Source organism: Lepidochelys kempii, chromosome 2 (assembly GCF_965140265.1).
Source record: "Lepidochelys kempii isolate rLepKem1 chromosome 2, rLepKem1.hap2, whole genome shotgun sequence".
In the NCBI taxonomy this organism is placed as follows: domain Eukaryota; kingdom Metazoa; phylum Chordata; order Testudines; family Cheloniidae; genus Lepidochelys; species Lepidochelys kempii.
The window spans coordinates 74,034,818-74,059,436 of record NC_133257.1 but is presented as its reverse complement, the minus strand read 5'-3'; the positions used below and the strand labels follow the sequence as shown (position 1 = coordinate 74,059,436).

General features: G+C 42.2%; 1 protein-coding gene across 3 annotated transcripts in view; it reads left to right on the top strand.

The window, feature by feature from the left end:
• UBE2V2 (ubiquitin conjugating enzyme E2 V2) overlaps positions 1-24,619 on the top strand; it is a 46,806-nt gene that overhangs the window by 5,965 nt on the left and 16,222 nt on the right. For 2 of the 3 annotated variants that reach the window (XM_073331238.1, XM_073331240.1), the window contains exons 2-3: positions 6,838-6,992; positions 21,964-22,089. In XM_073331238.1, the coding sequence (XP_073187339.1) occupies positions 6,838-6,992; positions 21,964-22,089 (281 nt within the window). The remainder of the gene's footprint in view (positions 1-6,837; positions 6,993-21,963; positions 22,090-24,619) is intronic. The other variant, XM_073331239.1, reaches the window with a different exon arrangement.

Here is a 24,619-nt window from a genome sequence, read left to right as displayed (position 1 = left end):
ACTGAGATTGAGACTTATACTTGCTATTACAGTGATTCTTAATCTATTTAGGCAACTATTCCAGTTTGCTAAACTAAGACCCTGCAACATTATTTGCATGAATGGGCTTCCATTGTGTGTCACTATGAGGGGAGAGTGTCATGGATACAATTTCAGGGTCAGGAATTTTGACTTCTGCTTCCACCATCTAGTGATATCCCATGAAATCTCCTTCCTACACCTTCTCTTAAAAGGATATTACCAGATTTAAAATTATAAATGAACAAATATCTTTGCTTATGCAACTACCACCACTGTGGATTATTAAAAATGAATTTTAAACTCTAGTTCACTTGTCACTATACTCCTTGTTTACTTTTTTCATTCTCTAGTTGGACAGTGAAAAGTTGATTGTCACTTACAATTTTGTATAGTTGGTTTCAGTTTTAGAGTTGCAATGCTGGAGTTAAAATAATTTTGTTGGACTCTAAAAAGATACAATGAAAACATTAGGCTTTATAAACTTTTTTTAAAAAGTTACAAATTTAATTTGATGTTTTTTAAATGATTGGAATGGCGACTGGGCCCTTACCTAAGCCTTAGTTCACAGCTGCCTGTGTCACATTCTGCTGTACAAAATCTAATATCTAATAGAATTGGCAATTTGCCAAATCCCAGAATGTGCCATTTCGTATACCAGGAATGCAAATAGTAAAAAGCATGGAAATAAGCAGTGAAATTATTCAGCATTCCATCTGTGCTACATTCATTAGCTCCTCCTCTCAAACTTACCTCCTTTCCACAATTTTCAGCTCATCTATCTCCACTCTCCTCCCGAACAACCCTGAGGTGTTGAATGATGAACTATTAAAAGACTTACCGGCTTATTTCCTTGTGGGTTTTTTAGTTTGCATTCCTAGAACATGCAGTATATCAACCTAATTCTAAAGCCATGTCAACAGTTAAGTCAACCCAGCTGTGTCACTCAGGGATGTGAAAAATCCATAACCTGAATGATGTAGTTAAGCTGACCTAACCCCTGGTGTAGACAGCACTAGGTATATGGAAGAATTCTTCTGTGGACCTTACTACTGCCTCTTTGGGAGGTGGATTAACTACATTGATGGGAGAACCCCTTCTATTGCTGTCGTAAGTGTCTACACTGAGGCACTAAAGCTGTGCAACTATAGCCTTCCAGATTTGCCACTGTAGTGTGTCAAGTGTAGACAAGCCCTAAATTAACAAAAATTCTTACCTATATTAGAAAGTGTGCACTTGTGTAATGATATCCATTTAAAATGTAAGATGGATGCATTTAAACAGTATTAAGCTAAATCAGTTTAGCTGCCTGCATGTTATGCGTTTGCACCAGTGTTGCTAGATTTATTTTAGTTCCTTCAGTGAACATTTACTAATAGAGATAAGGTGAAAGTCTCATGTGTGAGACTTTCCCAATGTTTTGTCTTTAACTACATCAGAGTAGATACACTGGTGCAGACCTCCTAAAATAATGATATTGCTGTGGGTTAAGTGTCAGTCTTATGCCAGTCCTATGCTTGTTCTGAGGGTTTGCACTGGTTCAAAAAATGCAGTATAGATAGAACCTAAATACAATTATCAGCACTGTTATGTTCATGTGGATAGCTGTAAGCATTGATCCGTATTAGCCGCCTTGCAATGCTCCAGTGTTTCCTATGCCTCTTCATATCTGTACTCTCATATTACTAGTGTACTCTCATCCACTCCACAACTTGTTCTTCCTGACCTCCATGTACCCACAAACACTATCATGCTGCTGTATATGCATGCCACATCCAGCTTTTAAGCATTATATATAGGATCACTGTGACATACTATCATTTTTTATAAATTAATTGTGTTGGGGTGAAGATGATGTGGTTGGGAGTTGGAACATGGGGCAGTAAGTGAGGTTTTTGTCTTGGAGTGGAGAAGGAGGACGGAGTAGAAGCGCAAAGTAGAAGCGTGCGCTCATAAGCTTCCTCTGATTCATCAGAATAGAATTTTGCCAGGAGGTTTGTCAGAGGGCATATCTGCTTTGATGAATCACAGGAGGATCATCAGAACAAAGTTGTTCTCTGGTCCAATTTTCTGAGGCAAGGTGGAGAGGGGAGGAGAAAGTTTATGGTCTGTCCTGTGCAGATCCATCAGACTGGGACTTCCTAATGGTGCACTGTAGGAAGTTTGTCAGAGAAAGAAGCTGTCTCCAGAGTAGAGCTGAATTTTTCTAATAGATCTTGAACTCTAGGCCTCAGGTCTCCTATTTTTCCCCTGATAGTTGTGAAGAGGGGGAATACTTGCAGCTGAAAGTGTGTCAGTAGTGGAGTTAACAGCTCTGCTCAAGAGGCAGCTTTTCCCTCTAGCAAACCTAATTGCTTCTGAGTTGTTAGGAAAAAAAATCTCGAAATCTGAAATTCTGCTAAGACATTTCACATTTAAAGTGTTCCTTTATGCTAAAGACAAGTTCAGGGCCTCATCATCCTTGCTTACTGATAAAGTCAGACAAAATTGATAATAGCTCATGCTTTATTTGCACCAACACCATCTTCTAATATATTGAACTTTCACAAGTCAAGAAAGCAAAAACGCTTCAGCTAAGTTATATTCCCTTTTCAAAGTTTGTAGTTCATATTAGTGGATGCTTTTGAAAATGCCATCCAGAGGTGCCTAAATGTTTTTGAAAAATTTGGCCTGTTTATTTTAAAATAAAATCACTAACTTAATTTATTGAAAGGCTAAATAACTTTTTATTGTTAATACTGAAAGCAATTTTGTTTTGAAATGATAAAGATTTTATGCCCCAAAGAGAAGCTTTTAATAAAAATATAATGTTAATAAGTGATGCTGCAAACACTTATGTACATGCTTAATTTAAAGCAGATCAGTAGTCCTGTTGAAGTCAGTTGGATGTATTCATATGAGTAAAGTTAGTACCTGCTTAAATGTTTGTAGGATCAGGTGTTGGTTTGCAATATTTTGGTTTTTGCCTGTAGAAATTCTGTAAAATTCAAATAAGATACTTAACAGTGACATAAAAAGAGCATTTGAAATTTAGTTTTATAATAGTATAAACTTTCAGATCAGTTTTACAAAGCTTCAACTTGATTTAAGTTAGTGATTATTTAAATTGCTTGATTTAAAAAAAAGAAGAGAAGGTGGAGCCATGTAAATCAGATTGTGTTGCCTCTGTAGGTTTTATGTTTGCAAGCATTTTCCCCCTCTCTGCTCCTGACAGTACTACACTAACCCAAAACATAATTTTTATTTAATATTTCCCTTTATTTCCCCTTTTTTCCCTTTTATTTTTGATTATTTTTGTGGGTCTAAATACATTGAAACAAAATAACTTTTCTATTAATAATGGAGTTTAGGGGAATGGAAGATGGGGTGGAAAGGGATGTGAAATAGGTCTGTTCTGTGCTTAAAAATTGGATTGACCAAGCTGTGTCACTCAGGTCTGTGAAAAATTTTGCACCCTGAACACTATAGTAAGCCAACCCTAACTTCCAGTGGCTACGAAGTCAGAGCTCTGCTCCCAACCATGCCTGTTTCCAACCCCTTTTCCCAATTTTTGGTGTTCAGAACTGGCCTGTAGCTGAAATGCTATAAGAATGTATTTGGAGTTTGTAGGGACTTCTTGTTTACCTAAAAGAACCCTATTTCAACCCCGTTCACCCTCAAAAAATGTTAACACAAGAAAAAAATGGAGTGCTTGAAAATATATTTTCATTTTTTCTAAAACTATATAGCTTATTTGCCCTCTGGAAAATTATTGTATGAAATTTGGAAATTAATTAAATTCAAATGTAAAAGGGATTTATAATGTAGTGTAAAATTGTAAATGCAGGTTTTACCTTCGTAGGGTGTATGTGAGCCCATATTCTGTTGGAATTTACCATTGTTTTTGAATGTTACTGTAAACATTGAATAATCATGATTTGGTTATCTGTTAGGAATATGCATAGTGAAATATAGATAAAAATCTGCTTGTGTGCATTTTCATTCTTTTTTTAGTGCAGTCATTTCCTTAGGTAGTGTGTGGTATAGGTGCTTAACAAATCTTCTCTCCCTTCCCCCTCAAGGGATAGATGTTGTGTAAATCAGTAGAGATTGAGTCTTCACCTGCATGAACATTAAAAAAAAAATCTACATTTATAGTACCCAAATATTAATTACATATTTTTCATTATGGGAAGATAAATTTATCCTAAGATAAATAGATGGGAAAGAGACTGCCCAGGAGTACAGAACACTAATCTCGTAACACTTAATTGGTAGCAGTGGTTAGACCGAAACATATCAGAGCTGATTGTGTAAATTTCCCCACAAACCTTTGTTTCATGTCTATAAACTTCTGCTCTGACCTCTCATTCTTCTAATAGGCTGCTATATTCAAAATGTGTAACATTTGTGATTTTTTTTTATATTGATGACTGTTTCATTTTAGGTAATTGTGACCTAAAACTAGATTTTGAATGCTGGATTTAAGAAGTGAATAGTTTTTTGCATTAACACATTAAGATACGTAACTGGTTTACTGTAAATTAGGGCTTGAAAAATCTACTCACCACTGGTAACTGTGAAGCATTTCCCAGCAAGTGAAGTGGCCTAACTTACTGTTTTTGCAGAATTTGACCCATTTTTTAAAAACTGAATAATTTCAGTGTAGTTTCAGGAATTACATTTGCCCCAGAAATATCTGCCAATATTTTGGATTGAAAATAACTTTTTCCTATTTTAAAATGTGTTTTTCCCCTCCTGTTGCAATGTAAAAGGCCCAAACTGGAAACTCTAATTTACTCCAGGATCCTGCAAACACTTAAGCATGTGTGTAATTTAATTACATGAGATTAGTTCCACTGTAGTCAATGGGATTTCTTAAACAAGTAAACTTACATGTGTAATTGTTTGTAGGTTAGGAGCTTTACCTGGCTATACAGGAGAACAGTGAAGCTGACTTGGAGATAATAGTGGGTAATCAGCAGAACATGAACTCGCAGTGGCTGTGTTCAGAAGACCTAGTGCAATCCTTGGATGCATAAAAAAGGGAATATTGAGTAGAAATAGAGAGGTTATTTTACCTGTGTACTTTGCATTGGTGTAACTGCTGCTGGAATAATATGTCCAGCACTGATGCCCACGATTCAAGGAGGATATTGGAAAAATTGGAGAGGGTTCAGAGAAGAGCCATGACTGAAGGATTAGAAAACCTGCATTACAGTGACAGACGCAAGGCTTAATCTATGTAGTTTAACAAAGAGAAAGTTGAGGGGTGACTTGATTCCAGTCTGCAAATACTTACATGGGGAATAAATATTTAATAATGAGCTCTTCAGTCTAGCAGAGAAAGGTATGACATAATTAATGGTTAGAAATTAAAGCTAGGCAAATCCAGACTGGAAAGAAGGCTTAATTTTTTTAACATTCAAAGTAATTAATCATGAGAACAATTTACCAAGTGTCATGGTGGATTTTCCATCATTGGCAATTTTAAAATCTATATTGAATGTTTTTCTAAAAGATATGCTCTAGGAATTATTTTGGGGAAATTCTGTTATGCAGGTAGGTCAGACTAGATAATCATAATGGTCCCTTCTGGCCTTGGAGTCTACTTACAAGGTGTTGTCAAAAGCAGAAAATAAACTGAAAAGATAGAGGGCCAGGTATATCAGTGTAAGTCCATTGACTTCAGTGGAGCTATGCAAACTTGTACCAGGTGATGATTTAGCCCAGAGAATTTTGTTTCCTGTAATTCCTTTCACTTTCTTTTTTTTCAAGTATTACTGTTTTTGTGAAGAAAAGTGAGCTTTTTTTTAAAATGATGTCCCATTTAGCCCTTTCATATTTTAAAAGTTTCTAGCTCACATGGTTCTGAAAACTGAGCAAATTTAAACTGATGTAATTTTGTCTGCATGAGCTTGCAAAGGTAGCATCCATGCTTCTTTTGCTACTTATAGCTTGCCCAATGACAAGATGCTGGTCAACTTCACCAAAACTATCAGGAATCCTCTGAGCAGTAGTGAAACTGACAAGAATCATGAAGTTGTGACCTCTGGACATCACTTGTGGCCCACTTCTTTTGTCTTTTATATCAGTCAGATATCTCATACAATTTTTCAAGCCCTTTTGTAATCGGAATGCCAGTGATGGGTGTGCGTGCATTTGGTTCCATATAATTAGATTTCTTTGACGATTGGAATGTTGTTACAGAAAATATATATGTATTGTAATGGCAGTCTATTAGGTGCTGGAGACACCTAGCATTCCATTTACCATGCTGTCCAATGTGTGCAGTCCCAACACTGCTGCTATAATCCTAGCATAACTTCTCTACTCCACCAGTCCGGAACAGTGGGTCTTAGTATTTTCCCAATTTAAGTACAAAACTATTGTTAGCAGTGCAGAAAATTCCGTAATCTGAATTTCATGGTCTTTGTGGCACAATAGCTGAAAGCAGCGGGGAGAAATCTGTTACTATATGGTTATTTAGACTTACGAATGTATCTGGTGATACACTTAGACCCATAGTTACTGTTTTCTTAAACACTTTTACCATGGCATTTAAGACAGCAGGTTGCTTTATTTGAACATGTTGCTACTATATAATACTTAATTATGTTGCAAATCCTAGTGTGTTCAAATAATGACTTAATCTCAAACTGGGTGCCTAAAAATATTTTATATTAAGATACTCAAAATATGCTTTGTGAGGATTTTTATGACTGAAATTATATTAAATTGTGATGTTTAAGATGTCATTCAGACTATAAATTTAATAATCACTGACTTATGTTTTCTCGTTAATATTGCTATTTACATTACTTCACTTTATTTAAATAGTTAAAGTCCCTCGTAATTTTCGCTTGTTGGAAGAACTTGAAGAAGGTCAAAAAGGAGTAGGCGATGGTACAGTAAGCTGGGGCCTTGAAGATGATGAAGATATGACACTTACAAGGTGGACAGGCATGATTATTGGACCACCAAGGGTCAGTACAGTAGGTTAAAACTTCTGTTTTTTGTTTGTGGGTGGTACAAAATCCTATATTAAGATTACATTTTAGAGAAGCAATTCACTTAATGTTTAAAATGAAAAAAACATAGTTGCAACAATAGTTTAATTTACAACTGTTCTGTCATAATCTGTCTTCAATTTATAACTAATCATAGCCTGATGAAGTAACTTGAGTTAAATATGAGAAGCTACATTCTAGTACACTCATATGTGCCAGCAAGCTTATATTCAGTGTTGGGGAATTATCCACATAAAATTCTGATTTCCTTAAAATCTGTAGAAAGGCTAGAAGGAATTGCACAGGAACATTTGGTGTAGGCACATATTTAGGTCTTCAGCAAAGCAATAGCCTGTGTGTATCCACATCTCTTCAGTTATTTTTATGTCTGTTGAGTAACCTGTGTGAAGGGGTTGTGCTTTGTGGCTATTGCTGCCTGGAATAGAGGCACAAGTTAAAGCTGTATATTAATGATGGAAATGCAGCTATGCCCTAAGATAGCAAAATAATTCTATACAGGAACTGTTGTTGGAGTATTCAACCACTTTTTTGCTACATGGGAGGTGATGTTTATCATATGCTCCTTGTAGATTTAGTTCTGCAGTAAAACAAGATAATTAAAAATTGACCAGATACCTATAGTATGAGAAATTTACAGAATTTGAGAAAGGATAAGTAGTATTTTTCACTATCACATAATTCACTGCAGTGTGTGAACATAGCTCATGTATAAAATCCAGCCAAAGTCTATTTCAAAGACCAGACAATTAATAGTGACCTCTGAGACAAACTAGCATTAACAAAAGTTTAAGTTCCAGCTGAACTCTGAATTTCTTTAGAATAGATTTAACGAAACACCCTGCAGAAGAACTAGTAATCCTAAATTACTTATTTCTTTTTACACGAGCATTACCAAAAGTGAATGGGCAGATCTTGGAATGGGGTATTTTTTGTGCTAAGGAAATCTGCTGAAAAGCAACTTCGATGATAAGAGTACAAAACATACTTCTACGTAAATAGAGACTTGGGCTGATGCTCAAAGCGGTATTGTGCTACTAGGTTACTTTTACTGCTAGTGTTGAGTGATCATGATAGCAGTGCTATAGTTTATTGTGCAGTAAGTCCCTCCCTGCCGTAAGTCTTATTGGAAGAAGAAAACTAAGGCTCATATTGATAGTTGGGGGGGGGGGTATAATGATGGCACTGTCCAAGCTCCATCAACAATCCAAACTCAGCCTACTTGGGAAACTGGAATCAGTTGTCACTTGCAGTAGATTGTGCAGAGGTGTCGAATATCATCACATGTGTTCTGCTGGGCTCCTGAGGTTTGGATATACCAAGGTTAAGTTCCCTCTAAGTTGCGCAGCTGCCTATTAAGCCCCTATTAAGACCTGCTGCGGCAGGAAGAGGCACCCCTCGCCGCTAGCCCCAAGCTGCTGCAGCACGAGAGGGGGCTGGGGAGAGTCCTCTCTCCCACTGCAGCCCTGGGGTAGCCTGCACCCCAAACCTCTCATGCTTGGCCCCACCACAGAGCCTGCACCCACCTGCACCTCCATCCTCTGCCCCAGCCCTGAGCCCCCTCTCGCACCCCGAACCTCTCAGCCCCGCCCCCACCACATAGATTTTATGTGCACCTATATGAAGGTGATGTGTCACACATCCCCATATTGGTGCATATAAAATACATTCTGCACATGGACGTAAAAAATTAGAGGGAGTACTGTGGCGAGAGGGATAGCTCAGTGGTTTGAGCATTGGCCTGCTAAACCCAGGGTTGAGAGTTCAGTCCTTGAGGGGGCCATTTAGGGATCTGGGGCAAAAATTGGAGATTGGTCCTTCTTTGAGCAGGGGGTTGGACTAGATGACCTCCTGAGGTCCCTTCCAACCCTGATATTCTATGATTCTAAGGGCAGATAATGTATAGGCACAGTAGTTACATGCCTTGGACACTGATTTCCAGAGTTGTGATGTCAGAATCAAAGCTTTTATTTAAAACCCTCCACGCCCCAATCTCATGGTTCTAGAGAAAAGCATTTAAAATGTAACCTGTTAACTGATACAGTAGTATTTGCCTGGATCTGCAGACAGCCTACAGCTGTGGGAGAAGCAACAGCCACCAGGAGAGTGCTTCCTGGATCCCTGCTCAGTATCAGAGCAGTCTAGACACTCGTTACCCTGAGGAAGTGGGCTGGCCTGGTCATGGCAGGGGCTCAGATGCCCCACTCAGCTCTGCAGGATTGGCTTCCCTTGGTGGGACTCAGTAGTCCCTGCTCTTACATGCTTTGGTCAGTAGTGAAATTGTTTACCATATAGACATTTAAATTATCATCACTGGGAATCTGATTTAACACCCCTAAAAAAACAAATGGTGGTGTTAATACCTTGAGCTATACTTTTGAGTTGTCGTGTGTGGAATTAGGTAGATGTCACTGTGTGGCTTGTGCTTGGTTTACATTTTGAAGGTTTTCTTCAGTACCATAAGGGCTAGCAATACTTTTTCTTTAAATAAAGTGAGATTCTGGAGAACAAGATGACTGCTTTGTGGGAGAGAGGTACCAAGTCACCAACCTAGTGTTATGTGCTTCAATTTGAGCCATAGGGTAGACAACCAGCAAACTTTTTGATGTTGCTGGTTAGAGTGCAGGAGAGACCATGTGGGCTGGGATGCAAGTTCAAATTCTGCTTAGTTTAAAACTATGCTTTTTGTCTATCAGTATATTTATTATTTAGATAGGGCGCATGGGCAAAGAGGTGGACCAAATGAGCTCAGAGGGGTGGAAATGGTAGAACTCTAGTAGAAGTGAGAATTGGGAGGGTGGGGTCAGTCCCCTAAGCTAGGAGTTGGAGAAATGTTAAGGGGCTCAGGGTGAGGGTGAGCAACTGGGAGCAAAAGGAATGTTGGGGGAGGAAGATTATCAAATTTCATTGCCCTGTGCCCACATGAACTGGGGAATACTGGGAACCAGCTTTTTAATGCTTTGATTCCAGTGATGAAGTTAATACCATGGCCCAAAAAAATGAACTATTGATAACTTGGGTCACAAGTGAACAGGCAGTTAGTATTACCCTATTCCATATTAAAAACTTTTGGATGATTGGCAGTCTCTATTAAATAGAGACAGTAGTAGCAAGGTTATTGCAGCTCATGATTGAGGTGGTTATCAAAATTGTACCAGTTTCCCCAACAGTATTTTTCTGTACTGTCTGGCCCATGCCATTGCTGTTAGTGCCATACTCTTCAATAGAGTGCTTTTCAAAAAATATTTAGAATATACAGAACATCCTTAGAGATGTTTAAATCTATCTATTTCCCAATTGTGTGAAACTAATACAAGCAGTCTTATGTTCCATCCAGTGGAAACTGGGGATCGAAGTGGTGCTGTGCCTTCCTGTGCTCTCCAGTGCAGAGGGACACAAACATGCACACGTAGCAGCCATATGTGACTGTGGAAAGCGGCTACACATAATCATTCTTTACCTGACACCAAGCTAGCTGCATCATATTAGCACAAACAACTCCATAGGCATTTTCAGGGGGTACAGACAACTGGAGGTGATCGAATCAGAGAAGAGCTACAGTAGGCAATGTGTAGCTTCTGACAGAAAACAGAGGAAATTGCTAATGTTACTCAGAGCATTAAGAGCTTTTCTGCTTTAAAGATGAAGGTATCATATAGCTGCAGAGTAAGGAAACAATGGCAGCATGACCCCTGAACAAAAGGTTGTTGACCGGTAAATACGAACATGGAGGGGTAGTCATTTCACAAGGAAGTCCTGAGATCATTCAGAGCTGGGATTGATATTCCATGCATGTCCAGTGGTTCTATGCAATTATAAATAAGCTGTGTCCCATCTATACTGCTGCTGATACCAGTTCCCAATCGGATGATGGATTGATCTGTTTGTCTTTTTAAACAACTAGTTTTATATTCTGTTCTGTGTGTCTTTTTTCACCACAAGAGCAACTGATTAAACCTAAATCTTTAGCAGTCACACGCTTCATTTCATTCAGCCCTCAGATTTCCAGAGCATCCTTGTTTTCTCTATAAATAATACAGGATTGTGTTAAATTTTAGGAATTGTAGCCACAAGCCAAAACTACCAATCAATTTCTGTGGTGCTGAATCTGTTTAGAACTCCCTCTTTCAGGGAAGAATATTGGAAAACATAGTGACTGTACAGCTTCAAGTTTCTCTCATCTTAATGGAATTTTCAGACTGTCTACATATCAAGACTACCCTGATTAATGCAGTTGGCAATCTCCTCCTGGCACTGAATAAAAAAATTGTTCCTGATGACACTCAATCTTTTAGCAGTCTTTCATGCTATTAACTTTCAGGTGCTGGTGATAAAGCTGTGGTCCCTAAGAAAGGATCTGGATGCCCCTTGATGACTGTACCCATTCCTAGAAGGGAGGAATTAGAGGGTGGTTATGGACACTGTCCTGTATTCAGAGTGCCCAGAATTTTTTCCCACTGTTTCTTTCTGTCCCTTTTGCTGCTCTGTGTATATAGAGCCCTCTCAGGGGAGATAATCTGATGATATGGATTGTGGTGTCGATGCTATGACCCTTACTGTGTCTAGTAGCCTCATTGTGGACAGTTGCTTGGTCACTGGACTAATTAGCTGAAATTTTTACTTGGAGAGAGTGACAGCTAGCTGTGACATACAAGGTTAAGGGTGGTTGTTTGTGGGTAGGGGAAAGTTTTGAGGAGCATGTTGCCATTTTGGGTTCCCGTTATTCATGTGTATAGTATATGCACTGGTGAGAAACATATGGAACTTGAGTCGACCCTGACTTGCTTTCTCAGGATGGAGGCCTGTATGTCAGTGGCCTTGAGTGGCCATTGCTATCGACAGCTGTAGATTTTTCAGAAAATTTAGTTATTGTAGAACTGACCACAGTCCTCCGTGCTTTGATCATGTCCATGCTAGACTGCTGTAATAACCTTCAAATAGGGCTTCTCAACATTGTTAGACTCTACAACAGTTTTTCTTTGAGTGCTTGCACGTTTTCATTCCTTTATAGGTGTGTGCACGTCTCATGCACAGTTGTTAGAGAAATTTTTCCCTCGTTGGTACCCATCACGATGGCTCAAGCACCCTCTGTCATGTACCATTGCTCTACCTGGAGTCCAGACTCTTGGACCCTGCAAGATGGGAAGGTCCCAGAGTTCAGGCTCCATGCCCGAATGCCTACATCACAATTAAATAGCCCCTTAGCCTGAGCCCTGTGAGCCCAAGTCAGCTGGCATGGGCCAGATACGGGTTTTTCATTGCAAGGTAGATATACCCTGAGAGACATTTGAGGGAGAGTCTCTCACTGGAGCACTGTTGAGTTAAGGAGGAATTGCCACTTCCAGAGCCTGCACCAGGTCCATCAAAGGCATCCCCCAAAAGATCTCTGGTGCAGAACTATCTGTCATTGCTGCTCCCAACCACCCCAGAGGTATATGCAGCTGCAGGAGATCTGCTTCGCCTCCCTGTAGCAGTATCCCCAGAAATGCAAGAAAGTTTACAGTTGGTACCTATGCCTGCCGCGCCAACCTCTCCATGTCAGGAGCTCATGGTACCGTTACCTCCCATGCTTCTGGAAAGGCCAGTGCAGTCAAAGGGCAATGATATCCCCGGAATCACAATCCCCTGGCTCAGGTTGCCTATCCCCAGTCCCAAATTGTTCTGCTCCTGCCATGATGTTGAACATTGTGACATACCAGGGTACACTCCAGTCTAATGAGCAGCTGTGTCACCCCTGCCCTGCAATGTTAGGTGCCTTACAGTGCCTTGTAAGTAGCACCCACCTGGGCTACTCAGAAGCAGTCTTCCAGCATGCAAGCCAGACCCTGAGTGTCTTTGTGTAACTGCAGCCTGCCAGCCAGCTTGGTTTACACTTTGGCTCTCCCCAGCCTTGATTATGCTGTAGGGTGACCCCAACACACCCTCAGTCTTAGATTTCCCCCCAAAAATGTATGTCCTGTACTGCCCAGCCCTCTCCTGGACAGCACAAGTTATATTAAGTGTGTTATTCCTTTGAGAAGAATATGCACACAGCTTGTCACCACCCCAAATGAAGTTGCCCAGACACCTCAATTTAAAATACAATGGATCAGATAAAATAAGTTTAACTACAAAGAGCAGATTTTAAGTTAATATAGGTAATGAAGCTTAAGAGTCAGAAATGGTTGCAAGAAAAGTTAAGATAAAACATTATTGGTGCCTAATTTAACAAACTATGTTAAATTCAAAGCACACAGTTTTCCCGCCACATGCTTTCAGCAGCCTTACAGACCAAACTTCTTAGGTCATAGAATCACAGTAGTGTAGGTCTGGAAGGGACGTCAATAGATCATCTAGTGCAGTCCCCGGCACTCAAGGCAGGACTAAGTAATAACTAGACCATTTCTGACAGATGTCAGCGCCTCTCCCTCCCCTCTACCCCTGAGTCCAATGAACGCTTCCTTTGTTGCTTCAGGTGCAGTGAATGCGATGGGCAGGGAGAGAGAGGAGTGCCCTGGGTTGTTTGTCCCTCCTTTTTATAGTTTGTTGCTCACTTGAAAAACATTTCCAGCTGGGCACCAGGAGACAATGTCTACTACTGGCTTTTTCCTCACCTGTTATGAGCTCTCTTTGTTTCCCTTCCTGCTTGATGACTCTGTTTACTGCTTAAATGCAAACGAAGCAGAGCACGCATTCCTTTGTTTAGGAGAGACCTGTTTACCAGTCTCAGTTTGGGTAGGGCTGTGGGGTTTGGAACATGTGTTAATAACATTGTGGCAGGCTTCGTACCTCGTCAACCCCTTAAGTCAAGTTGCCTCTCTATACCTACATCCGTTTTCTAACTCCCTTCCCCCGGTAGTCAGCAGTGTGGCCCAATGGCAGGATCTGTCTACTGCCTTTTCCTGAGTGGGGTAATGCAACCTAGCAGCCAGAGTCCATTCAATATGCCTCTAGGGCAGTGCAGCCCAATGGCCAGAGTCCACCTAATTCCCCCTCCCCTAGTGGGATAGCGCAGCCTATTGGCTAGAGTCAATACTGCCACCTTTGGAGGCAAAACGGGGCCTAATGGCTAGCGCTTGGGGACCGTCACAAGGGGGTGGTAGCCCCTGGTAGGGGGGGTCTGGGACCACCTGACTCCACCAGGACCTGGCCCAAGGCCCTGCCAGCAATGGAGCGATCTGTCACAGGGTCAGCGGGAAATCCTTCTGAAACAAGCTGACCTCATAAGGGTGTGAGGTACCACTCCCTTACCCTCCCTGGGTCACTTCCTACCAGCCCTCCTGCAGCAGTGGTCCATATGGTATTGGGGTTTCCACGCTCCTCAGCACCAGACACTCCCTGGGTTGCAATAGCAGTAGGCCTCTGGTCCAGGTTTCTGGCTCTTCAGCTCTCATAGGTAAGGGCTGTAAGAGCTCCTGGGTTGGAGCCCTTTCCAAGTGTCCTTCCTCCTTCACAGTCAGCCCTGACTGAACAGTTCTGCAGTTTTTTATACCTGACTTCCAGGTGGAGCATGCACAGCAGAGCCTCAGGGGTGGGGCTTCCTCTGCTAGGAGGGAAGGATTAACCCCCTCCGTACCAGTGCAGGACTGATCTGCCCCATCACAAACATCATACAGGGTTATCTTATAATTTCACATACAATGTGGCTACACATGTTACCAGGACAATAATAACAAGCAAGTTATGAATCTTCAAATGACACCTCACAATGCTTTGTGTGCTTTGTACAAAGTTTATTACAATAGTGTGTAGGGTGTGACTACATGGCTCTCACAGACATTTCAGATTCTTCCCCTTTGAACTCAGAAGTGCATTTATCTGTGTCCCATCCAAGATAGCAGGTATGTCCTCCAGCAGAGACTTGGGGACCAAGGGTCATGCAACAGTCATAGCAGTAGCCTCTGTATCCTAAGGGGCAATTGTCTAGTTAAAGTTGGGTCTGAAGCCAATATCAGTGGTCGTTCTGGACACCATGGGGCGTCCCTTCTCCTGATAGGCCCTCCTTACAGCCATCTTGTTCTTTGTCATTAAGACTGCTCTGGGGGCATCATTCTCTGGTATTCTGTACCAAAATCTGTACCAAGATCTGCAGCCAGAAGTCACTCAACTAGGTTCCCCATCACAAGTCATGGAGCAGCTACCACCTCAGAATCCTGTGGTGTACGCTTCATCGTCACCAGTTGAGGCTGTTGTGGCAGCAAGTGATTCACCACTGCCAGAGGGCCTCAGGGCTCATCAAGATCTATTGAGAAGAGTGGTCTCTGTTCTTGACATTCAGGCAGAGGAGTTGTGTCCATGAGTTGGTGGACATTCAGGTATCGGTAGCCTCTGCCAGGCTGCTCTGCTGATTAACAAAGCCATTATGGAGCCAGGTCAAGGGGCTATGGCAGACACTATCTTCCTTATCTCCTATAGCAAAGTGAGCTGAAAGGAGGTACTATGTCCCCTCTAAGGGATCTAGAGTATTTGTACCCTGGTCCAGCTTCCTTGAAGGACACTTACTTCCATGTTGCAGTATGGCACAACCATTGGATGTTTCTCAGATTTGTGGCAAAGGGGGTCCATTATCAGTTCAGTGGTCTCATTTGATCTGTCTTTCTTTGGATGTTCATAAAATGTATGGCAATTGCAGCAGCAAATATATGAAAATCAGGAGTCCATATGTTCCCTTAGGTGGACAACTGGTTGATCAGAGGTCAGTACGAGGCTCAGGTGTTATCTAGTGTATCTACAGTCCTATCCACATTCAATGCACTGGGGCTCCTAGTAAATTGAGACAAATCAATTCTAAAACCTGTACAGAGGAAAGAATTTATTGGAGCTCTTAGACTCCGCAAAGGCCATGTTCTTGCTGCCATAATCCTGGCAGTATGGGGCTTGGTGCTGCAGCTGAAAGCTTTCACCACAGCGTACAGCTGCCTCAACCTTGTGGGTTACATGGCAGTGTGTACATATGTGGTTCAACATGCCAAGCTGCAGGCATGGCAAGCGTTAGTACATGCCCCAAGTCGTCGTCATTTGGACAATGTGGTTTGAGTGCCAATGTCATTTTTGTCATTTTTTGGATTGGTAGATAGACCTCTGAAAATCTGAGGGTGCAGGCTTTTATCCCACAGCTACCAAACTTCACTTTAATCAGACACCATCAGCCCTGGGTTTGGGGACCCATATGGATCCCTGCAGCATCAGGGTCTCTGGTTGCCTCAGGATCTAATGACTCATATAAATGTCTGGGAGGTAAGAGCTGTACAACTAGCCTGTTAAGCTTTCCTCCTGATACAGCAGGAAAGAACTTGTTAATTCTAACAGACAGCTCTGCGTCAATGTCTTACATAAACAGAGAGTTGCATAAATTATACTCCTCCCTATACCAGGAGGCAGATTGTCTCTGGGATTCTTGCATAACCAATTTAATTCATCTTGGGGCTGCTTACCTTCGAGGGAAGCAGAACATGTTGGCAGATCAACTGAGCAGGACCGTCTCCGATCACCACAAGCAGTTTTCATGCCCAGACATCATCAGATCCATCTTCTAGCTCTGGAGGATTCCCCAGGTGGACCTGTTTGCAACAGAGTCAAACAGAAAATGCCATCGTTTTTGTTTCTGGGAAGTTGTCAGCCCAGGCTCATTAACAGATGCTTTTCTGCTACCCTGGAAGGACCTCCTACTGTATGACTTCCCTATGATTCCCTTGCTGCCCAGGGTCTTGTTCAAAGTCAAACAAGACCATGCTCATCTCATCTTTATGCACTGGCTTGCCCTTTTCAACACTGTTATTTGCCCCTGCTGACCTTGTCAGTCAAGCCTCCGTTGTCCTGCTGGATCCAAACTTGCTTTCTCAGGATCACGGCCAGATGCTCCATCCCAACCTATGAGACTTCCACCTGATTGTGTGGATGGTTAGTGATTAACGCCTTTGGAGAGATCCTGTTCTAAGGATGTCCTGGAAGTGCTTCTGAATTGTAGAAAACCCTCAAATAGGGGCACTTATGTGCATAAATGGAAGTGCTTTTCCATTTGGTCCCAGAAGAAAGGCATATCCCCAAAGCATGTACCTCTGAGCCTTGTACTTAACTCTCTTCTGTACCTAAAACATCAAAGTTTGGCAGTTAGCTGCCAGATGTCCTCTTACAGAGCTATATAAGCCTTCCAGACCTCGGTGGATAGTAGATTCCTTTTCTCCAACCCCATCACTACCAGTTTCATAAAGAGCTTGATCAGATTGTACCCACATGTGCAAGATCCTATACCTCCATGGGATCTGAACTGGTCCTAGCAAAGTTAATGGGACCACCTTTTGAACCCCTTGCAACTTGCTCTTTGCTCCAGCTCTCTATAGAGGTAGCATTTTTAGTTGCCACCTCAGCAGAAGGATGGGCAAGTTGAGAGCCCGAGTGTCAGAGCCTCCTGTCATTAGGATAAAATTTATCTGTGCCCTCACCCAAAATTTCTCAAAGGTAGTCTAATTTTTCATGTTAACCAGGAAATCTGTTTGTCAGCATTCTTCTTGAAAACCCATGTGCATAGAGGTGAGAGGAGACTACATTGGATGTGAGAAGGGCTTTAGCTTTCTACCTTGAGTGTACTAAGTCCTGTAGATCTTCCACACAGTTGTTTGTTGCAGTTGTGGACAGGGCTAAGGGCCAACCAGTTTCCACTCAGAGAATCTCATCTTCGATCTCCTTGTGCTTTTGTTTATGCTACCAGTTGGCTAATATAGCCCCACCAGTTAGAGTATTGGTGCATTCTATTGGAGCACAGGCAACTTCAGTGGCTTTCTTGGCACAAGTGCTGATCACAGTCATTTGTAAAGCAATGTCCTGGTCATCAGTTCATACCTCTTTCTTTTCATTATGACATTTCCTGTCAGTCCAGGGCCAATGCTAATTTCAGGCACGTTGTCCCATAATCACTGTTCAGGTAGATTCCTAGCCCACCTCTGTGTTTGTCTGCTTGTGAGTCACCTGCAGTGGAATGGACATGTACAAGCACTCAAATTTAAAAACTGTTACCTATCTTTCTGTAACTGATGTTCTCAAAGATGTGTTGCACATAGAATCATAGAATATCAGGGTTGGAAGGGACCTCAGGAGGTCATCTAGTCCAACCCCCTGTTCAAAGCAGGACCAATCCCCAACTAAATCATCCCAGCCAGGGCTTTGTCAAGCCTGACCTTTAAAACCTCAAAGGAAGGAGATTCCACCACCTCCCTAGGTTACGCATTCCAGTGTTTCACCACCCTCCTAGAGAGAGTTTTTCCTAATATCCAATCTAAACCTCCCCCACTGCAACTTGAGACCATTACTCCTCGTTCTGTCATCTGCTACCACTGAGAACAGTCTAGAGCCATCCTCTTTGGAACCCCCTTTCAGGTAGTTGAAAGCAGCTATCAAATCCCCCCTCATTCTTCTGTTCCGCAGACTAAACAATCCCAGTTCCCTCAGCCTCTCCTCAGAAGTCATGTGTTCCAGTCCCCTAATCATTTTTGTTGCCCTCTGCTGGACGTTTTCCAATTTTTCCACATTCTTCGTATAGTGTGGGGCCCAAAACTGGACACAGTACTCTAGATGAGGCCTCACTACAGTACTCCAGATGAGGCCTCACATCCCTCGATCTGCTGGCAGTGCCCCTACTTATACATCCCAAAATGCCATTGGCCTTCTTGGCAACAAGGGCACACTGTTGACTCATATCCAGCTTCTCGTTCACTGTAACCCCTAGGTCCTTTTCTGCAGAACTGCTGCCTAGCCATTCGGTCCCTAGTCTGTAGCAGTGCATGGGATTGTTCCTTCCTAAGTGCAGGACTCTGCACTTGTCCTTTTTGAACCTCATTAGACAAATCCTCTAATTTGTCTAGGGCCCTCTGTATCCTCTACCTACCCTCCAGCGTATCTACCTCTCCTCTCAGTTTAGTGTCATCTGCAAACTTGCTGAGGGTGCAATCCACACCATCCTCCAGATCATTAATGAAGATATTGACCAAAACTGGCCCAAGGACTGACCCTTGGGGCACTCCACTTGATACCGGCTGCCAACTAGGCATGGAGCCATTGATCACTACCTATTGAGCCCGACAATCTAGCCAACTTTCTATCCACCTTATAGGCCATTTATCCAGCCCATACTTCTTTAATTTGCTGGCAGAAATAGTGTGGGAGACAGTGTCAAAGGCTTTGCTAAAGTCAAGGAACAACCCGTCCACTGCTTTCCCCTTATCCACAGAGCCAGTTATCTCATCATAGAAGACAGTTAGATTAGTCAGACATGACTTGCCCTTGGTGAATCCATGCTGACTGTTCCTGATCACTTTCCTCTCCTCTAAGTGCTTCAGAATTGATTCCTTGAGGACCTGCTCCATGATTTTTCCAGGGACTGAGGTGAGGCTGACTGGCCTGTAGTTCCCAGGATCATCCTCTTTCCCTTTTTTTAAAGATGGGCACTACATTAGCCTTTTTCCAGTTGTCCGGGACCTCCCGCGATCGTCATGAGTTTTTAAAGATAATGGCCAGTGGCTCTGCAATCACATCCGCCATCTCCTTTAGCACTCTCGGATGCAGCGCATCCGGCCCCATAGACTTGTGCTCATCCAGCTTTTCTAAATAGTCCCGTACCACTTCTTTTTGCACAGAGGGCTGGTCACCTCCTCCCCATGCTGCGCTGCTCAATGCAGTAGTCTGGGAGCTGACCTTGTTGGTGAAAACAGAGGCAAAAAAAGCATTGAATACACTAGCTTTTTCCACATCCTCTGTCACTAGGTTGTCTCCCTGATTCAGTAAGGGGCCCACACTTCCCTTGACTTTCTTCTTGTTGCTAACGTACCTGAAGAAACCCTTCTTGTTACTCTTAACATCTCTTGCTAGCTGCAACTCCAGGTGTGATTTGGCCTTCCTGATTTCATTCCTGCATGCCCGAGCAATATTTTTACACTCTTCCCTGGTCATTTGTCCAATCTTCCACTTCTTGTAAGCTTCTTTTTTGTGTTTAAGATCAGCGAGGATTTCACTGTTAAGCCAAGCTGGTCGCCTGCCATATTTACTATTCTTTCTACACATCGGGATGGTTTGTTCCTGTAACCTCAATAAGGATTCTTTAAAATACAGCCAGCTCTCCTGGACTCCTTTCCCCCTCAAGTTATTCTCCCGGGGATCCTGCCCATCAGTTCCCTGAGGTTGTCAAAGTCTGCTTTTCTGAAGTCCGGGGTCCGTATTCTGCTGCTCTCCTTTCTTCCTTGTGTCAGGATCCTGAACTCAACCATCTCATGGTCACTGCCTCCCAGGTTCCCATCCACTTTTGCTTCCCCTACTAATTCTTCCCACTTTGTGAGCAGCAGGTCAAGAAGAGCTCTGCCCCTAGTTGGTTCCTCCAGCACTTGCACCAGGAAATTGTCCCCTACACTTTCCAAAAACTTCCTGGATTATCTGCACCGCTGTATTGCTCTCCAATCATCCTGATATCTGCTGGAAGTCTCCCATGAGAACCAGGGCCTGCGATCTAGTAACTTCCGTTAGTTGCCGGAAGAAAGCCTCATCCCCCTGGTCCGGTGGTTTATAGCAGACTCCCACCATGACATCACCCTTGTTGCTCACACTTCTAAACTTAATCTAGAGACTCTCAGGTTTTTCTGCAGTTTCATACCGGAGCTCTGAGCAGTCATACTGCTCTCTTACATACAGTGCAACTCCCCGACTTGTTCTGCCCTGCCTGTCCTTCCTGAACAGTTTATATCCATCCATGACAGTACTCCAGTCATGTGAGTTATCCCACCAAGTCTCTCCTTATTCCAATCACATCATAATTCCTTGACTGTGCCAGGACTTCCAGTTCTCCCTGCTTGTTTCCCTGCATGTCCATTCCACAACCTGTCGTCTTCCTCCTCCTCCTCCTCTCTGTCAGAGTCTGCCAGGTACACAGGAACTGAGGAGGGTCAGGGGTGGCTCTTCTTATGCAAGCATGCAGTGACATGTGGGTCAGAGGGTGCTTGAGCTACCCCGACGGGTACTGCTGAGGGAAAAAGTTCTCAGACAAGTGCACACAAGGTGCGAACATGTGGAATGGACATGTGCAGGACATCTCAAAGAACAACAGTAGTAGGAATGTAGGTAACCAACCAGTTTTTACAGAAAGTAGCTGTTTCCATGGTTGCTCCTGTGTAGAGGAGAAAGAGAGTCGGTTGCCAGTGTGAGGTACAACTGAATATCATAGTATATAAATCCTTTCATAATCTAGCCATGAGTACTTGATCATGTCCTCTTTGGCAGTTGGCTTGGTTTTCTTTGTTCAGGCAGAGCTTTCTTGCTCATAAGCCATAAATTGTGGAATTTGTTCCTGGAGTTCTTCCATAGTTACTACTAAACTGCTTCTACAGGATTTTGTTGCAAATTCCATTTATTTTGGTCTTTGTTCTTGAGTGTTTCTAGGCTTTTCTCCTTTTGTTTTATATTCATCTACCTCTTCCCCTGTCCTGATCTTTGCTGCATTAGAGGATTTACCTTTTGGTAAGGGTGGTTTGCCCGATGGTTTAGGTTTGCCCTTGTGCCAGAGTTCAGGGGTGGGGAGGAAGCGTATGTGTGGCTTAGCTTTGCCAGTGGGTTAGTCCTCTTTTCTCTGTATAGTTTTTTTAAAAAAATGTCTTTTATTTGTTTTTTGTATGTGGTGCTTTCGATACCTATAATAGGTGCCTTTTTACGCAATGATTATTTTAACGTAGTTAAATCTTTGTTAAAAAAAATATTGCATATTGATCAGCTAATCAAGATAACTGAGGCATTGATGTGTCACAAAGTAATCAAAGACTTTTTCAATCAAAAATCAATTGTAAAATAATAAAAACAGAGTTAAAATCATCCCATTACATATTTCCTCTCCCTAACCCATCTTGCTGTGTTTGTGTATTTCTAAAGTACTTTTAAAATAACAACTTTCAGTAAGATGCATTAATCTTTTTGTTTTTCTTTTTAGACAAACTATGAAAACAGAATATACAGTCTGAAAGTAGAGTGTGGACCTAAATATCCAGAAGCACCTCCAACAGTTAGATTTGTAACTAAAATCAATATGAATGGAATAAATAATTCCAATGGAATGGTAAGTTAAAATGGTAAAATCAACCTCCTTGTTAATCTGTACTCTGCAATTATTTATAGTAAAAAAGTTCCATTGAGTGTTATGGGTGGGTGGGAAAGAGCCTTCGTATTTAAATTATACTTTATAAATGATCATTTGTTTAAACAAGGATTTTAATTTGTGATGATTTTTGTTTGCAAACAATATGCAGGTATAAATTGAAGCTGTTCTTTTAAGTTGAGTAAAAAAGCTTTGTGTTTTAAGCAGTTTATATGCAGCTCCTTTACAGTATTCCTCTTCAATGGGGCTTGAGTTTACCTAAGAATATGGAATGCTGTACTGCTCAAAACTTTTGATATCTGCCTTACTTAACCACTAAGGATCATTTAAATCTCTGAACAGTTTTGGCTGGTGCTTTGAGCTAATGCAAGGCACTAATTATAAATTACTTTTTGTTACTCTTGACATTTTAAATTTGGGAAGTACTGAGAATGAAATTGCAGTCTTTAAATATGTTCTTATCTGCTAGCTAAGACTCCAGATGAAGTTCCAAACTTAACATGCAGTTTTGTTTTGAAAATTGGGGGCCTCTCAGTAAATTCCATATCAAATATGTATGGTTTTCAAGTGAAGTGATTGCTTTTTCTAACTGGGAGGCCTGAAAACTCAGTCTGGGTTCCGAACTAGGCTCTGTACTTCTCTCACAGCATCACTAAAAGGTTCTCCAAGACAAGTTAAGACTTCAACAACACTTGTGCATTCAAAATGTAAAAACTTAGTTAATTTACAATAAACAAATGTGCCAAATGCACACAGGAAGGAGAGCTGAGTAACAAAATGCCGTTTTTATGTAGTCACTAATCCAAGAAACACTGCATAAACTCCTGCCTAAACTGAAAAGGGAGCAGTCTGAAAACATCTTAAACCTAGAGTTTTAGATGCATGTAAAGGAACACCATCAACTTGAAAATGGAACAATTTCAAAAAAAGAATTTTTTAAATACAGTTTCAGCTACTACATCTGCCCTTGAGTCCCTCTTCCAATTTCTGTACGTTCATGTTTTCCTGCGTGGTTCCCCCCCCCCCCCCCCCCCCCGAGAAATTGATACTCCAGGAGAAACACTGAAACTGACTTTGCAAAGTGCTATCGGAGTAAAACGAAAAATAATATTTTCTTCCTGTTTCTATCAGAGGTGGTGTTTGTAGGAGAAAATTTTTCATATAAAAGGGTGTTTTTTCTCTTTGTTGACAGTATCATTTTATTGTCCTTGGTCACAGAATAGTGATAATCTGTGTCTTTACAAACGAAGACCACACTCCTGCAACTGGACTAGCATTGATAGTTCCCAGCACCATTGCATTGGCAACTGATGTCAATATGACTTGCCTGTGCAGGGCTGGTGCCTAAATAGGAGTTGGGTTTAGTAAACTCAACTGTTGAACCAATTACAAACAACAACAAAATTAAGAGGTCTTCCTGATGAACTGCAAAATTGCTGTAAGGCCTATGTGGGACTGTAAATAGTAGACTACAGAACCCACTAGCAAGCTTGAAGGTTGCCCTGCCTGATCGTCATTTTTTCAGGTATAGTAACTCGTCTCTAATAGTCTATTTGGGGACTAGAGATTTTCCCTTACATAAGAAGGGCAGTACTGGGTCAGACTAATGGTCTGTCTAGCCCAATATCCTGTCCTCCAACAGTGGCTGCTACCAAATGCTTCAGAGGGAATGAACAGAATAGGGCAATTTGTTGAATGCTCCATCCCCTATTATCCAATCCCATCTTCTGGCCTCAGAGGTTTAGGGGTTCCCAGAGCATGGGTGGCTAATAGGTCCATCAATGACTATCTTCCATTAATTTATCTAATTCTCTTTTTTGAACTGAGTTATACTTTTGGCCTTCACAATATCCCCTGGCAATGCGTTCCACAGGCTGACTGTGTGTTGTGTGAAGAAGTATTTCCTTTTGTTTGTTTAAACCCTGTTGCCTTTTAATTTCATGGGGTGACCCTTAGTTCTTGTGTTATGTGAAGAAGTAAACACTTCCTTGTTCGCTTTTTTCACACCATTCATGATGTTCTAGACCAGTGGTTTTCAACCTCAAGTCATGACCCAATACTGGGTCGCGGAATGTAAGGCCCTGGGTCGTGACGGCTCTGGTCAGCGCCACCGACCGGGCCATTAAAAATCCTGTCAGCAGTGCTGCCCGGCTAAGGCAGGCTAGTCCCTATCTGTTCTGACACGGCGCTGCATCCTGAAAGCGGCCAGCAGCAAGTCTGGCTCCTAGGCGGGAGGGCCATGGGACTCTGCGCACTGCCCCCGCCCTGAGCACCGGCTTTGCACTCCCATTGGCCGGGAACTGGCCACTGGGAGCTGGGGGAGGCGGTGTCTGGGGTGAGAGCTGCGCGGAGGTGCTTCTGTGCCTCTGCCTACGAGCTGGACTTGCTGCTGGTTGCTTCCGGGGCACAGCGCTGTCCGTGGTGCCAGGACAGGCAGGAAGTCTGCCTTTGCACCCCTGCTGCGCCGCTGACCAAGAGCAGCCCGCATCCC